Source organism: Lampris incognitus, chromosome 11, assembly GCF_029633865.1.
Source record: "Lampris incognitus isolate fLamInc1 chromosome 11, fLamInc1.hap2, whole genome shotgun sequence".
Classification (NCBI taxonomy): Eukaryota; Metazoa; Chordata; class Actinopteri; order Lampriformes; family Lampridae; genus Lampris; species Lampris incognitus.
In genome coordinates this window covers 36,985,317-37,001,633 of record NC_079221.1, presented here as the reverse complement: position 1 = coordinate 37,001,633, position 16,317 = coordinate 36,985,317, and the positions used below count along the sequence as shown (strand labels likewise).

Sequence of the window (16,317 nt, the reverse complement as noted above, 5' to 3'; positions counted from 1 at the left end):
GGCCATGTTCTTGGTTTGGGACAGTTATTGATTAGCTACCTATAACTTAGCTGGTGAGCAGCTCTGTCTAGTCAAGGTTCGTAGAGAGTGCAGAGTAAGTCTTACGTCTACGCGCGCTCTACGGCATAGGTTAAGTGTACATTGTGGGGTGAGGTCAAAATAAAGTAGAGCAGCATGCACTTTATTTCACATGTTGCACACATGTTATGACAGGTGTGTTAGTGCCAATGGGTTGGCGCAGGCCAGACATTTGGTTCTTGCGGGCCGGACCTGGCCCACAGGCTGCTTACTGGGGTTCAGGTGTCTACCTGCTTCTCTACCAATAACATTTACAAGTCACCCGGTGTAACGGACTGTCAGAAGAAAGGGAAAGGTAGATTAAAGAGGGAGAGAATAACAAAAAGAAAGGCCCTTACCACAGACGCAGCTAAATGTTGCAAAATACATAAGCGACATGTTCGCTAGTAAGGGACCAGGTCAGTCAGAAACATTAGCGAAAACACGCACACACACACACACAACACATACAGAGTATGGGTAGCTAATACTTACATTATTGTAGCTTATGTTAAATTTCAGTGAATATGTGTGTGTCAAGTTTTATGACACTTTTGATGCTTGAATATAAAAATAATTGTTTGGACATTTGAGTTAATTCTGTATCTCATTCTCTCTTCAAAAAGTGTAGGCCAACTGTTTTGTGTCTATTCTTGTACATTTGTATGTGCTATGACTGGTGTATTCCTTGTGAGTTTTTGAGGGTGCACCCATAGCCATAGCATACATTAAAAACTCTGTATTTAGATAGGCTACTTGTTGGTCAGTCCTACATTTTGTTATTTTGTAATCTGAATAACGTTCCTCCCAGATGAACATAGTGTCCAAATTTATAACTAGTCTGGTACCCATTAGATCAATAAATATATTGGATTACATTTATATAGCGCTTTATCTAGACAGCCAAAGCACTTCACAGAGAAGGGGGAAATTCATTTCAACTACCACCAATGTGTAGCACCCACCTAGGTGATGCACGGCGGCCATTTTGCGCCAGAACGCTCACCATGCGTCAACTTGAGGTGGAGAGGGAGGGATTCATTGAGCCAATTAAACTGGGGGGATGATTAGGTGGCCAGATGGAAACAGCTGGGTTGGAAATTTTGCCAGGACACCAGGGAACCCCCTACTTTTTGTAATAAGTGCCATGGGATCTTTAATGACCACAGTGAGTCAAAACCATGGTTTTAACCTCTCATGTGAAGAACGGCATCTCCCACAATGCAGTGTACCCATCACTGCACTGGGGTATTGGGATTTTTGTTGTTGTTGTTGCTGCTGTTTTTCTTTGTTTGTTTTTTTAGGACCAGAGGGAAGACTGCCCCCTACTGGCCCACCAACACCACTTCCAGCAGCAACTCAGTTTTACGGGGAGGTCTCCTATCCAAGTACTAGTCAAACTCATACCTGCTCGGTTTCTGTCATTTGGCAGAGCCAGGGTACATATTGGTATGCATGCCGGCAAATAGGGTTAGCCTACAAAATTAGCAGTCTGGTTGTTTGCGTGAACAGGGTGGCCTGGGATGGAGTCAAATTCCTGGCCTGAATTATTGTTTCAGTCCGCCCATGGTGGTGGTAGTTAGCTAGCTAATTCACTAAGGTAAGACTTGAAGGGTATGGATATGAGAACCTTTTTAAAAAAGAAAAATGATGAAGGCAACAAGGTGCAGGGGAGGCTAGAGGAGGTGGATAAAGAGTTATCTTTTATTGCTGTAGCAGCAGATGAGTCAGGACATGAAGGTGCCACAATGTTAATGGGCACTATACGAGAAAGAGAGAGAGGGAGAGAGAGAGAGATGACAGCACAACAGAGAAAGGGATAAGGCCATGAAGATAGATGTTATCAGATGGAGAGAGCACACCGATTACACTGCAGTAAGTAATAAATAGCAATAAAATGCTGACTGATGTACATCTGTTGCTGCATTGAATGCTGGCCTGTAGCTAGCATCTAATAGTGTTGCTGTGTTATGTGACTGTCAGCTCATATAGAATAATGAGCATTGATGACTATTTAGCCCCTATGGGATGGAATAAGGCATTAATGGTTTGCTTTTGCGTAATCTGATATCGGTCGGTGTGTTCAAATAAGTCAATGTATAAAATAAATTGATAAATAACGTGTTTATGATCCAATCATCACATAAAAAATGAGGGACGCTTATTGCATCCTTTTTATGACCAGGACAGGAGAGTGGAGAAGAGAACAGGAGGAAAGAGCAGAGGTGATGAGGAGTGTGACAGACAGATGAGAAACCAAAAGAGCCACTAGAGAGGTGAAGCGGACAGCATAGACAGATAAGACAGAGTAAACAGTTTGTCACAGTTCAAAAGGAGCCCTTGTCACACAACAGTAGCAGACGCTATGAGACCAGGGTTGGTAAATTTTCAAAATTGAACAAAGCATTGGCAACATACAATCTAGCATATGACTGCTTCATCAAGGTCAAGGCTCTTATTTCTTCTTAGGGTTTTAATAATGATAATAATAACTTTATATAGCACTTTTTCTAAAGCAATGCAACAAAGTGCTTTACAAAGAAATAAAATCAGACAAGGCAAAAATAAGAATAAGACCAAATAAGTTAACCAGTATTAATAAATAAAAACAAATATCAAACTTTCACACACACAAAAAAAAGCTTTCACAAAAAGAAAAGTTTTAAGATGAGATTTAAAAGAAGCTAGCGTCTTGGTTTGTCTTAATTCAATAGAAAGAGAGTTCCATAGTGGGTTCTAACAACAAACAAAACGAGACCAGCATAGCTCCATCTGCAGATCTCAATGGCTGAGAGGGCATATACCAGGTCAATAAACCAGAAATGTATGTAAGAGCAAAACCGTCTAAGGCCTTAAAAGTGAGCAATAACATTTTAAAATCAATTCGAAATATAAAAGGGAGCCAGTGTAGGGAGGCAAGCACAGGAGTGATATGGTTATGCCTCATTGTCCCTGTAATGAGCAGAGCAGTGGCATTTTGCACCAACTGCAGATGGTGGAGGGAGCCCTTGCTGATATCCGAGTAAAGTGCGTTACAATAGTTAAGCTGAGAATAGCATGTACAACTATTTGCAGATTGGCGATTGATAAAAATGACCTAATTTTGGAGATTACCTTGAGATGGAGAAAGCATGACTGAAAAACATATTTGATTTGATTATCAAAACCGAGCTTAGCATCGAATATTACCCCAAGATTCCTAGCAAACTGCTTAAGACTACCTGACAGACCACCAAGATTAGTAACAAAAGGGCTGATGGAATTTTCAGGACTGAACAGAATGACCTCAGACTTATCATCATTAAATTTGAGAAAATTTTCAGACATCTAGGAAGAGAGGCAAGTTGTTAGATTTGCTAGGGCGCTAGGATCTGTGGGTTTTAGTGGGCATGTATAATTGAGAGTCGTCAGCATAAACATAGTAGAGCACATCGTGATATTGAATTATCTGGCCATGGGGCAGCATGTATATAGAAAAGAGAAGGGTGCCAATAACTGAGCCTTGAGGGACACCACAACTCAACTGAGCCATCGAGAAGACAGAGTTACCCAGAACAACTGAAAAGTTTTGTTGGAGAGGTAAGTGTAATGAACTAAGAACTGAGCCCTTGATGCCAACCAGAGTCTCTGAACGATGTAAGAGGATACTGTGATCGTCAGTGTCAGAGCCAGCACTTAAGTCTAAAAGAAGTAAAATCAAGCAGTCACCTGTCTGCCGTCAGCAGTAGGTTATTAGTGACCCTAACTAGAGCTGTCTCAGTACTATGAAGTGCTCTAAAACCAGAGTGGAAATTGTTAAAAAAAACTCTATTAGTATTCATTAAGAAATCAATTGAGATGAAATAACTCTCTCCATAACCTTAGATAAAAAAGACAATTTGGAAATTGGTCTGTAGTTACTTAAGAACAGGGGATCTAAATTTGGTTTCTTCAGCAATGGGTGAACAATGGCATGCTTAAAACTGTCTAGAAAAGAACCAGAGGCCAGAGAATTATTAAGAATTTGCAGAGTAACAGGGCTAATAGTTGAAAATACCTCCTTGTGTAGCAAATGGGAATGATGTCAAAGATGCAGGGGGAGGAGTTCATATTGGAGACTGTACTCTCTAACACTGAAATTGTAATTGGTTGAAACTGAGTAAAAGAGGCAGAATTAACATGGGGAATAAAGCAAATGCAAGAGCCAGGCTGGATTTGGGACCTGACATTCTCCACCTTATTTACAAAATCAGTGAGAAATTTTTCAGACAACTCATCAGGTTAAAAAAAAGAAAAAAGAAGTGGCAAGATCATTAATAACCAAATCAAGTACCCTAAAGAGAACTTTAGAATTTTACTCCTGCTGCTGAAAATAAAAATAATAAAGTTGAATGAGAACTCAGATTACACTCATCTTGTTTATTTTAATTTTATGTTGTAAAAGCCAGCCTAGGCACCTGACCGTAACCTTTTGCTGGAGCACAGTGTCTCACAGCTTATATTAATTTGAAAATGGCACAATTATTGGGTGAAAATCTAAAGATGTCTTGGCTCGGCTAAGCCCCCAATGTTTCAAGATCCCTGTGTGTGTGAGACAGACACAGAGAGAGAGAGAGAGAGAGAGAGAGAGAGAGAGAGAGAGAGAGAGAGAGAGAGAGAGAGAGAGAGACTGTGTGGGAGGCAAACTGTTGGAAGGAAGGGGATGAAATTTATACCCGAATGTTTAAGATATTTACTGACACAAAACAGTCAGTGGCAAGTATTGAGAAGTAAAGTGACTTCAAAGACATTGGTACGTTGCTGATGTTCACACGGTGTATACTTATAGTTAAATAATTTTAACATGAAGAAGCCCTGAGAAATGTACAGGATCGTACTTGTAACTCCAAAAAGCTTTCTGTTCAAAGTCCTCTGTGTGGAGTTTGCATGTTCTCCCCGTGTCTGCAGTGGGTTTTCTCCGGGTGATCCGGTTCCCCCCACCATCAAAAAGAAACATGCATGTTAGGGTTTATACTCCTGTCTGTGCCCCTGACCAAGGCAATGGGAAAAGAACTGGAGTTGGTCCCTGGGTGCTGCATGAAGGCAGCAGCCCACTGCTCCTAGCTATACACAGTTCGGATGGGTTAATTTGCAGTAACTGAATTTCCCAAGGGCATTGATAAAGGAAATTTAAATGATAAGTTATTTGCTGAAATTTCATCACTAAACTCGGAGAATGATGGTTCTCATCAGTGACATTGCACAAAATCTAATTATTAGAAATATTAGTGCACTGCGATCTGAGATGTCAGATCCGGGTTTCAAACTCACATCAAAATCGAGATCTAATCAGCTCCTTTGCACTTCAGCCAAGTGTTCCTCTTCAAATCCCCGTACTTCCATTTCAAACCCTTGGTAACTTTGTGTTTGCTGGTGCTGCGAGATTTATCAATACCTTTCTATGTCTGGTTAATACATAAGCAGATGATAGGGCCGATGGGATTACTGGAACCGATATCGGTTCTACCTTTTTTTTTTAAGGTATTCAGCCAAAACTCTTGTCAGTGAGAAGAGTCTGCAGTGTCTCGCTTGTGGGCAAACTCGCCTAATGCCAAGCTGTGGACAGTCACATTGGGTATTGAAGGATTTCACCTTGGAGTTATTCACCTGTGCCAACCTGCTGCTGTTATTCATTATCAAGTGAAATGGGACTTATCCAGACTTTTTTTTAAATATATATAAGCGTTTCTATTCAGAGTGGGCAAACTGATTATATAGTCATGGATCCTTATAGTTTTAAGATTGGCTCTTAAAGGGAAACTCCTGATTTTTGTTGTGTATTGAAACCTATGGTGATATGTGGCATTTGTGGTTGTGTCTGACTATTCTTCCACATCTGCTTGTTAACCACCTCAACTTGGCTTCAAGTCATCAGGACAAAAGCTTTAATAACGAAAAAAAAGATGGAAAATCACAATATCGAGAGAGAAATACTTTAACTTGTCATAATTAAAACATATTTTAATGTTTCACAAGAATAAAATTTCTTGTCTTGATGGGACTTCTTGGTGTATTGTAACATGATGGTATAATCCAGTTTGTCAAACCAAGTGGTGTTGTCATTCAATCAAGCCATGTAAGAACACTTGTTCTGAAAAACTGGTCCTTTGATTTTGTTTGGACACACATACACACACACACACACACACACAGACAAACAAACAAAGAAACAAGAACCGGAAACATACAATGGGGAAAGCACACATTAATGATACGATAGTCTGGGTTGTAGCTGTTTCACTGGTAAGAGTCATAGTGATGACGCAAATGTGGAAAGCCATCCAGGGTTTGTCAGAACGCATGTGTCTAGAGTGGAGGGGGGGGGGCAATCTTATCCAGAAAGGGCCAGTGTGGGTGAAGGTTTTTATTCCAACCAAGCAGTTACACACCTAATCAACCAGTAGAGTCTTTGATCAGGAGACAACGGTGTGTAACCGCTTGGTTGGAACAAAAATCTCCACCCACACCGGCCCTTTCTGGATAAGATTGCCAACCCCTGGTCGAGAGTGGTCTTAAGTTTTGAATTGTTATAAGAGATAAGAAATGACGCGCCTTCAAAGGCAGAACGATAAAAGAAAAGAAAAAAAACTTTATTGCTTTGTATTTCTATCTTTACTCCCATTTTTATTTTTTTGTTAAATTTTAGAAAGGGACGAGTTGTCAAGTGTGTTGTTCAGTGAACAATCACCTATCACACTAAGTGTGCGCGTGTGCGTGCGCGCGCGAGAGGAGGTGGAGGCTGGGGGGAGGATCACGTGACCCGCCGCGCACTAAAGGGCGTTTTACCTGGGGTGCGACTTTATTATGCCCGTCTGTCGTCTGATCACAGCGCCTGAGAACCTCAAAGGGATCTTTTACTTCTGTCTGATTGGCTGCCGGTCTTCAAAAAAAGAGCCCAACTATCTCGCTATCTCTCTCTATCGCTCTCTCTCTCTCTCAGCCCACCCACCGCTTTGCGGACCTCTTCGGTCTTATTTCCCGTCCTTGCAGTGAAAAGAGAGAGAGCGAGCGGGTCCGGGCTGAACGACACAGCGCTCAGCATGGCAGCTAACCACGGCGACTACCGCGGCTACCTGCGGAACACGGCCGACATGGAGTCCGGCCAGCACCGCTGCCATCACAGCTCGGAGCCGACCTACCGACCGCTGCTTTTCGGGACGCTCGCCGTTATGGGACTGCTCCAGGTGGCATCCAGCGTAGCCATCTTATTACACTTGACGGGTTATCTGCAAGAGGTAGGGCGCCCTTTGTTCCTGAAGTGCGACACTTTCTTTTGCCAACTTCTACGGGCCACACCGCTGCACAACTTCGGCGGTCGGCGTGTTCCCCTTTAGAGCTGCTGCTGCTGCTGCTCGGCTTTTCCGTCTCTCTGCAAAAAAAAAAAAAAAAATCCAGCCACGTTTTCTCCCAAATTGATTCTAGGCCAAGAGAATCTGAAAGTTGTATGAGTCGAGATCAGCCATGCTCGGCGCATTTTTTTTAATATTTACTCACGTACGTTTGCTCGTTTGGCACACGTCTGCATTCAAAGCGACGTGCAAGAACAGTCACAGTAATACGCGTTGCCAACTTGTCAACACAGAGAAGTGCACAGTAGTCGTAGGACATATGCAACACAGCGCTCACGTCCTAGCCAAAACTGCATGTGAAGTTTAGAGTGTAAGTGTGCCTTAGATAACGAGGTTAAGTGCTAACAGGGTAAACTGACCACAAGACGGTAAAACGATCAAAACGTCACGAGCGCGTAAAAAAAACAAAAAAAACGGCACGTGCAAGTAGAGAACACTAACTCCATTTGCTAAGTCCACGAACGTCCACGGCACGTTAACACACATACACCCAAGTTATGGATTTTGAGTGTGTTGGAAATAAAAGAAGGCGTAGTTATGACCCATTAGACACCAATCAGCGCAGCGTGCAACGAGGCAAACTTGCAGAGCTCTGCGGCGGGACTGTGAGCTCCCATTTGTGCGCCAAGCGCTCGCAGGCGGCACGCCGTCAGGGCTTTGTGCAGACAGGATCGCAGCCTCGACACAGATAGGATCTCTCAGTGCTGCGACGAGATTTTCCACGGATACTGAACCCTGCGCTGTACCGGGTATTTCGACCGCAGATTTTCCGGCGGTTTGCAACCTTATATGAAGCATCATTGTGTTGGGATGATGAATCTCAGCGCGCTAATGGAGGCTGCGCTGTAAATACAAATGGCACTCTACAAGATGTCTTGTTTGCAAAATACCAAACAGACAGATGTTCTTACTTAGGGCTCCAAGGCTGCAGTTTTCTTTTTTTTTCTTCTTCTTCTTTTTTTCCATGAATGTGTTTACATGTCATTTGGGGTTGTCTGTGTGTCAAGTTAAAGCCTCGGAGATTAAACACAGTCTTGTTCTCAAGACTGTACCCAGAACACAACATTTCTATAGAAAAGGATAAAAAAAAATTTTTTTTTAAAAATCAATGGAAATGTTTGAACATTGGTTTATCAAAATACCCATCAAATACCGAATGGAGAGAAGAGTGATAGGATCTTAAAGTTGCACTTCACAGACATTAAAAAAAAAGTCGCCCTACATGGTTCATCGCTCATCAGGTAGCTAGCATGTTATCTTTATAATCTTATCTCCAGAGCTCGTCTCGGCTGTCCTGTAAAAGCAACATCTATATTCTGTCAAGGTTGTTTTTGTTACTTAATGGGGGTTTTAGACTTGAATAATTGCCGTGCTTCAACAAGTCAAGAGTCTAGACTGCATCTCTGCACTGCTGTCAACATGCTTTACTATACAGTACACGTGAACATGCACTTCCCTCCCTTTCTGCTTTCTCTTTTTCTCCTTCTCCCCTCACCCCCCCCCCCTTCTCCCTCTCCCTTTCTGCTTCTCCTTGTGATTTGTGTTAAATTTCTAAGGGTTGTTTTTGGCATAAACACATTGTTGTGCGGTGGTAACTAGTTATGCCCCAGACACATGCCAAAGAGAAAGATGCAGAGGGAGAAACAGAGGAAGGAGAGCTGGGGAGTGTGTTGGGGGGGATGGAGTGTGGGGGGGGGTGAAAAGTGAAAACCATAGACAGGAAAAATAACGGGAGAGAAGCAAAGGGAGAGAACATGGAACGTCTTAATGGATCTTATAGCATTTATCTCCTCTGTGAAACTATGACATGAGATTGACATGGATCCAGTTGTTTGGAAGCGACCAGATTTGAATACTCCAGGATTCAATAGAGGGGACCTCGTTCCCCTCTAAGATGCTCTCTGACTGGGCAGAGTTCAGCACCCGAAAGCCAGCAGGACTATGCCAGTGGATTATTCCTGTGCCTATCCTGATGACATATCCATATGGTAGCGCTTTTAAAGCAAGTCATAGTTTTGTATGGACCACAGTTGGGCACCGCACCATCATGTGCCCTGAGCACCTGTAAGCCTTACTAGAGAGACGGGGTTCAGGCATCTACACAGTGCCGTGCCTGCATAGGAATGTGCTGGTGGTGCTCCTGATGAGGGCTTTCTGTGTGTACGAGTGTGTGTTAGTATGCATGCAGGTATGTCCTTGCGAGTGTTGTCTGTGCACATGGTGTGCCCATGCATTTATGGAATGGGCACATTTCTTTTTTAATGTATTTTCTAATTCTTAATTCACCTATAAACAACAATGGGTCCAGGATAGCATTGAAAGTGGTTTGAGTCAACTAAGGCTAGCTGTAACATAACCTGCTGTGACAGCCATGCAGACTGTGACATGTGGTAAAGAAGTTGAATCCAAAAGCCTCCACAGTTATTTCCGTTTCCCTGTAAATTTGGAGAAATATTCCTCCCACTCATACCTGTCATGAAAATATGCTCTTAATAGCTTGTTTCCTCGTTAGGGATGGCATTACTGTGGTTTCGTTGTGTAAAGCTGACCCCTTTAACCCCAGCGTCTTGGTTTTGTTTCCAGGTAGACCTGTCCTCGGCCCCACACCACCCTATGGAGGTAAGTTCAACCCCATCACATCAACACATCCCTTTTACCTACACTGTATTACAACAGTTTTACTTCCTTATAAGATGCAGTACTCATACCTTTATGCATAATGATCATCATATTGCATAATGATAATCATATTATTACGTTTAGCCCTGTTTCATCTACGTGTTTATTGATGCATTTGTTCATTCGAGACGATCAAAGATCAGGACTAACAAACTGCATTGTTGTTTTTTTCTGATTTTTTTAATCAATGATATTATCAATCATTGATGGATAAAAGACAACAGCCAGGAAACTATCTCTTACACAATCCCCTGATATAAACAAGTTTGAAGGGCCATAAACCCATGATGAAAAAAAAAACTTTTGCAAGATAGAAATAACAAATATAGCAGGTACCTCTTCCTTTGTTTCAGACAGGAAATATACACATTAGCATTGAGCGCATTGTGTTGCATTCCTCAGTGTTGCTGAGAATAAAACCAAAGACAGTTAGCCGTTCTTAATTTTATTTCTTTTTTGCTTAATCACACTGTTCCCATGGCTTTGTTTTCAAAGAGTGAACTTAGCACCATGCTGCATACCACAGCATGTAAATCCTAAACCCTAGGTGGTCAAGTAATCTGGTGAGATGTGAGACCACGAAGGGAAAACACCTTTTAGCCTTTGGTATCTGGTGAAATAGCTTACGATTCAGTTTTCAAGTAGGGGAGCACCAGTTATAGCGTCCAACACAGTTCGCCAATAATTGTTTTTTTAACGGGAGTGCCACTGACACCTCAGCTGCAGAATGATAAATTTGAGAACAGGGCGGACCAATAGAGAGGACCAATCAATTCTATCCATGATTAGATGATGTTAATATTCAGCATCATCTTTTGCCAAGTGTCCTCAGCAACCAATAGCAACATTGGCATAAAGGTATGGTCAAATAGGAATGCTCCATTGTTGAGGTCTCACAGGGGGTTTTCTATAATTCCTCTCTGGAAGGTACCGCCATTTTTTGGCATAGCTTTTGCCGTGTGAAAGCAAAAACTTTCCAGGAAGTAAGAAAACACAGGAGAGTTAAAAAAAAAAAGGCTTTGCTGTGCTTGTGTTTGGTTTCCCATAATGCTATTATTTCCCTTTGAAATTATGTATTTGTATTTGCCCTGGGTTGTAGCCCCTGTGGAGCTCTCAGAGAAACCACCCAGCCTGTCTTGGACTGAAGGGCTCATTGTGTCGTCTCAGCTCTCCGCCGTTTCCCATGGAGCTGAGCTAGACGTGCTGGGAGCTTTATGAGGTGTCAGGGTGACAGGTCCACTTGGCCTGCAGTGTGTTGTGTTAGGGTCTACTCTGGGACCGCCTGTGCTCTCCACTGACCGTCCAGAGGATTTGGTAAAGAACAGGCCTAGCTGGACAGCTGTCAGGTCTGTTGCCTTGCTTTTTTGTGTGCCCTTTGATATGTAAGGCAGGATGTTCGGGTCTGGCCCGCAGAGGTTGCGGTCACTGCGATATCGGGAGGGGTGAGAACAACACAGGATACTGAAAACTTAGTGGATCGGAACCGGTGAGTCATGATCTCAGTGGTCGCAGTTTGAAGAGTTCTGCACAACACATTGAGAGGGAAACCTGATTGATGTCATATAAAATAAACAAGGACAGCCAGCTATGGTGGGAAAGCTTCGAGTGAGCAGACTCTTGTTTCAACACAGCATCTCGCAAACCACTCATCGAGATTATAGGAATTTTGAATTATGTATGTGGTGTGTAGTTACAGGGCTTGGCCTTAAGCCTGCATGTACTGTGGTAGTCCAAAACCAGGGACTCACAATCAAGTCAACACTGGCTGGATGTATATTTTATTGTAAACTCAGCATTGACCTCTAGTCCTGTTGTTTGTGTAGCATCGTTGGCTAAGGTTTGGTCCAGAGCCACCGTCACAATGCAGAGGTACAGCCCGTTCTGTATTGCAAGTCATGCTGATCCAAATTAGTAAACTACCAAATTGATGTTGTTCCTCGTGTTTAAATAATCTGTCTCACTTGTGAAGAGATATGATGCCGTCAAGTGTCTGACCACATATCAAGGATGGATTCCACAATTTTTGGGCCAATTGGGAAATTGTTCAAAATGTCTTTGTAACTTTGGCAATGCCTTAGTTTACCCCCCCCCTGCCTCATTCCAAGCCATTGCTGTATAAACATGTTTTTGCAGCAAATTGTTTTTGGTGGACAAATGGTGCTAAACTTAGTGCGAGAGCATTGCAAATCTATCTGCTTTTGGTTTGGGAGTAAATATGACACGGTAATATTAGCACAGCACAGGTGCAATATTAGTGCATGCAAAAGCATGCTCATGGTTTTAATAGGATGCTGGCAGGGTGCAGTTTATTTGGATTGCTGTGTACTGTTTGCACTTAGGCGTATTGCGTGTGGTTTTTTAACTTGGCATGTTTAAGAATTCTGTTCATTTCAACACTTTCATTTTCCAGTTGTTTTTTTTTTTTCTTTTAATTTCTTGGCTTGGTAAGATGACACCGACAGCATACCAGAGATTGAATCAGAGGAAATTACTCAACAAGTTGAAACATCTTCAGAATGGTACCCCTCGAAGAACCTAGGGATGCCATTCTGAAGAGTATCTATTAAATCTCAGAAGTGAGCATTGGGGGGGTTTTTTTTTGGCAACATAGTGTGCAATTTATACTTTATCTGTATGCATTTGCTTGCCAACTGCAGATAAACATATATTGTTACTAGTCTTGGAATGCAAGACGGCATTGTTTTCCTGCTCTTTAAGGAGTAAACAGGTAGACATTAATGTTATTTATATGAATTATGTTATTAATGTTTTAAATAATTTGGCCTGAGATCTCTATCTCACAACGTGACTGTGTTATAACACGACTCTAATGCCTGATGAGCCCCTCGTGCCAGATGCATTTAAAGAGTTGGCAGCGTTGTTGGTGTAACTGTTTATCTGCTTGGAAACCGTGTTTTCCTTCTGTATGTAGTCCACGTTCTGTCTTGCCTAAGGAAAGCACAGGACCTCAGATTGTAGATACAGGTCTTTTACTTTTTAAGAAAAATATTACTTAGGGGGCTAAATTCATACATGGGAAGTGACTCCAAATGCATGAAAACTGTAATCCATCTAAAAGGGCCAGACTCACCAGAAGGTCTCCCGCAGGCCCCAATCTTAACCGCTATTGTTCAGGAATAAGACAGCAGGCAGGCGTCGTAAAGGACTACTGCATGGGTAACAAACACAGACATACACTACTGGATGTGTGTGTGTACACACACATATTCTTGTGCATAGTCGAACAAACACAAATGCACACGCATAACACACAACACAATTACACAATTATTCAAAGAGACAGCAGAATAAAGCTGTGGTAAGATATGTCAAAATAGTATTGTTGCATTTGCGGTTTGGGTTGAATTGTCAATGTCTGTATACTGAACTGTCTGTGAATTTGGAATTGAGCAACTTCACATACACAAGAAGTCCTCTAAGTTCTCTTTCTTTTCAATAGGCAATGTGGCCCTCCATCCATCAAACACAATTAAGCTGATGGGCGTCCGGGTAGCGTAGCGGTCTATTTTGTTGCCTACCAACACAGGGATCGCCGGTTTGAATCCCCGTGTTACCTCTGGCTTGGTCGGGTGTCCCTACAGACACAATTGGCCGTGTCTGCGGGTGGGAAACCGGATATGGGTGTGTGTCCTGGTCGCTGCACTAGCTCCTCCTCTGGTCTGTCGAGGCGCCTGTTCAGGGGGGAATAACATGATCCTCTCACGCGCTACGTCCCCCTGGCGAAACTCCTTACTGTCAGGTGAAAAGAAGCGGCTGGCGACTCCACATGTATCGGAGGAGGCATATGGTAGTCTGCAGCCCTCCATGGATCGGCAGAGGGGGTGGAGCAGTGACCGGGAGGGCTCGGAAGCGTGGGGTAATTGGCCAAATACAGTTGAGGAGAAAAAAGGGGGGGGAACGCAATTAAGCTGATGACTACTTCCTGTTTTCCACAGGAAGTGCAGACAGAACCGGTGCTTGATGCACTGAGAGACACGAGGAAAAACAAAAGGTGCAAGCCTCCAAAAGACGGCCTGCCATCCGCTCATCTGCCAATCAAATCACATCAAGAGTTCGCCAAGAGTAAGTCCATAGCTGTAATTGTTTGGTTCAAAGATTCTTGCTTATTTCACAATTGAAAGGTTCCTGCTTACATTACAGCTGTAAACACCGGTTCACTTTTCGCACAGGATTCATTAGCAGACTTTTCTTCCATTCATAACTTCAGACTAAATATCATGATGGACAGATTAACTGGACTCCCATTTCTCCTGCCAGTTGCCAGTGCATGTTATTATGTCTAACCAGCTGTTGTTGCCATTGTTTTAAGAGGGCGAGCCAAAGTCTATCATGATCGACTGGGATGAACTGCACGGACACCGCACCAGAATGGACTACCTGAAGGGGAAGCTGCTGGTGAAGGAATCGGGTTTCTACTATGTTTACGCAAAGACCTGCTTCCGGTACTACGTCTTTGACAACATGAGTCAGGCCACAACCCCGCCGCTAGATGTGAGCAACGCTCAGCTCTTTCAGTATGTCTGCCACGAGAGCATCAAGCAGAACAGCAAGGCATTTGTGCTGATGAAGACGGGCAGCACCATGCGCTGGGAGCAGGGACCCTACAACATGTACTGCGCCCAGCAGGGCCGAGGAGTGAGGCTGGAGGGAGGAGACGCCCTGTACGTCAATGTGTCCAATGCCTGGATGCTGGACCCGGTGGGAGAATGGACGTATTTTGGGGCCATTAAATTGGGCAACTGAAAATTGAACACATGGAGGGAGGACGTGCTACTGAACAATTTGACATGCCAATGAACCACTGTGCGAGCACTTGTCATTTTATAAGATTACTGATTGATAATGTTAATTTTTTTTTATTTTGAATACGTATTTTTATATACATTGCTCTTCACCAAATAGCCTTTGAGTGTTTTATGAGATAAAAAAAAAAAGAGAAAAAGATTGTTTTTGGTCACTTGGCCCAAAACAAGTACTACAGGAGTAATCACAAATTAAACATTTTATAATATAGCACTGGAAGCTTTTTGGTATTGTAATCTATTAGTTGATAAATTCAATACATTTCAAATCAGATTGCAGGGCTAATGACATTAACCAAGAGCACTTTTGAAGAAAAAAAACTTTTAAGTTCAGCGATCTATTTGAAATTAACCATTATATTCCAATGCTGCATTGGTTGGTAGATTTTGTCATGCACATATTTGATAGTTCAGTAATATTTTTCTCGACTAGCAGGGACAGATCCGTCCTATTTAGGCAGTATCCTGACCGTTGAGTAAACGTTGTCATGCTGTTGGTAGTACAGCTGTGAGTCAATGTGGTTTTTACCAAGGAAATCCTCCAAACTGGCAATCTATGCAGGGTTTCAAAAATGTTATTCGGAAACTTCCATAGTCTGCGTAGAATATTTACATCTGCAAAACAGTTGTACATCATATGCTCAGACATAGACATGTGAATTCACTAACTAAACAAGCCACAAGGGTGAAACCATTCCTGTAAGTCTATTGGTAGGAAGTGCGACGAGAAAGGATTTACTGATGTTGATCCTTGTTTTCTTGGAACTTGGGGGGGGGGGGGTTCAGTGGTATAAGAGTGTAGCATCTGTTTGTACTTAGCAAATTATCACAGTCTAATTATAACAACATTTCCGGGGCTGGCTCTGAGCCACCACAGTTCATGCACAAATGTTTTATTATAGCATTTTTATCTGAAGTGTTAACAAGGCAGGTGATGAGAAATCACTGCACCCCTCGCCCTGCAGACACCGGGGTTGAATGGCTAGTTTGTGATTTATTTTACCTTCAATCCCCTGTTTGAACAGTAATCTAAGCCTTTTCCCTTATCTATATTTTCTTACCACATCGCAGAAGAAGCAAGAAACAGAAGATGTAGAAACTCGCCACAGAGACATATGTCATGAATAACGCTTTCTGATTTTGACATCAGTTTTTCCTTTTTTCTTTTTATGCACGACAATCGATGGAGCAAAAGCAATCACATGTCAACAATTATTTTTAACACAGCAAATTTTACCCAGTTTTCTGTGTTGGAAATAAATGAAATCCAAAGGCACTGACATGGCACCGTCCTTCCTTAGGAGGAAGTGACATCTATTAGTTGTGATTGTGACAATTAAGACATTGAAGCAAACGATCAAGGAGATGCAGATAGCTGGACTGTCTGACCA

General features: G+C 42.5%; 1 protein-coding gene across 1 annotated transcript; it reads left to right on the top strand.

The window, feature by feature from the left end:
• Positions 1 to 6,935: 6,935 nt before the first annotated feature.
• tnfsf11 (TNF superfamily member 11) lies at positions 6,936 to 15,643 on the top strand. Its single transcript, XM_056290032.1, has 4 exons — positions 6,936 to 7,310; positions 10,008 to 10,043; positions 14,060 to 14,186; positions 14,434 to 15,643. The coding sequence occupies exons 1-4, from the start codon at positions 7,116 to 7,118 to the stop codon at positions 14,865 to 14,867; spliced, it is 792 nt and encodes a 263-aa protein (XP_056146007.1). The 5' UTR covers positions 6,936 to 7,115; the 3' UTR covers positions 14,868 to 15,643.
• Positions 15,644 to 16,317: the final 674 nt, after the last annotated feature.

What these genes read in the sequence shown, in the direction of transcription:
- tnfsf11 (XM_056290032.1), top strand. Translation starts at nt 7,116, where the DNA reads ATGGCAGCTAACCACGGCGACTACCGCGGCTACCTGCGGAACACGGCC. An exon ending in TGACGGGTTATCTGCAAGAG is followed by an intron (nt 7,311 to 10,007) that starts GTAGGGCGCCCT and finishes TTTTGTTTCCAG; the next exon opens with GTAGACCTGTCCTCGGCCCC. An exon ending in CCCCACACCACCCTATGGAG is followed by an intron (nt 10,044 to 14,059) that starts GTAAGTTCAACC and finishes TGTTTTCCACAG; the next exon opens with GAAGTGCAGACAGAACCGGT.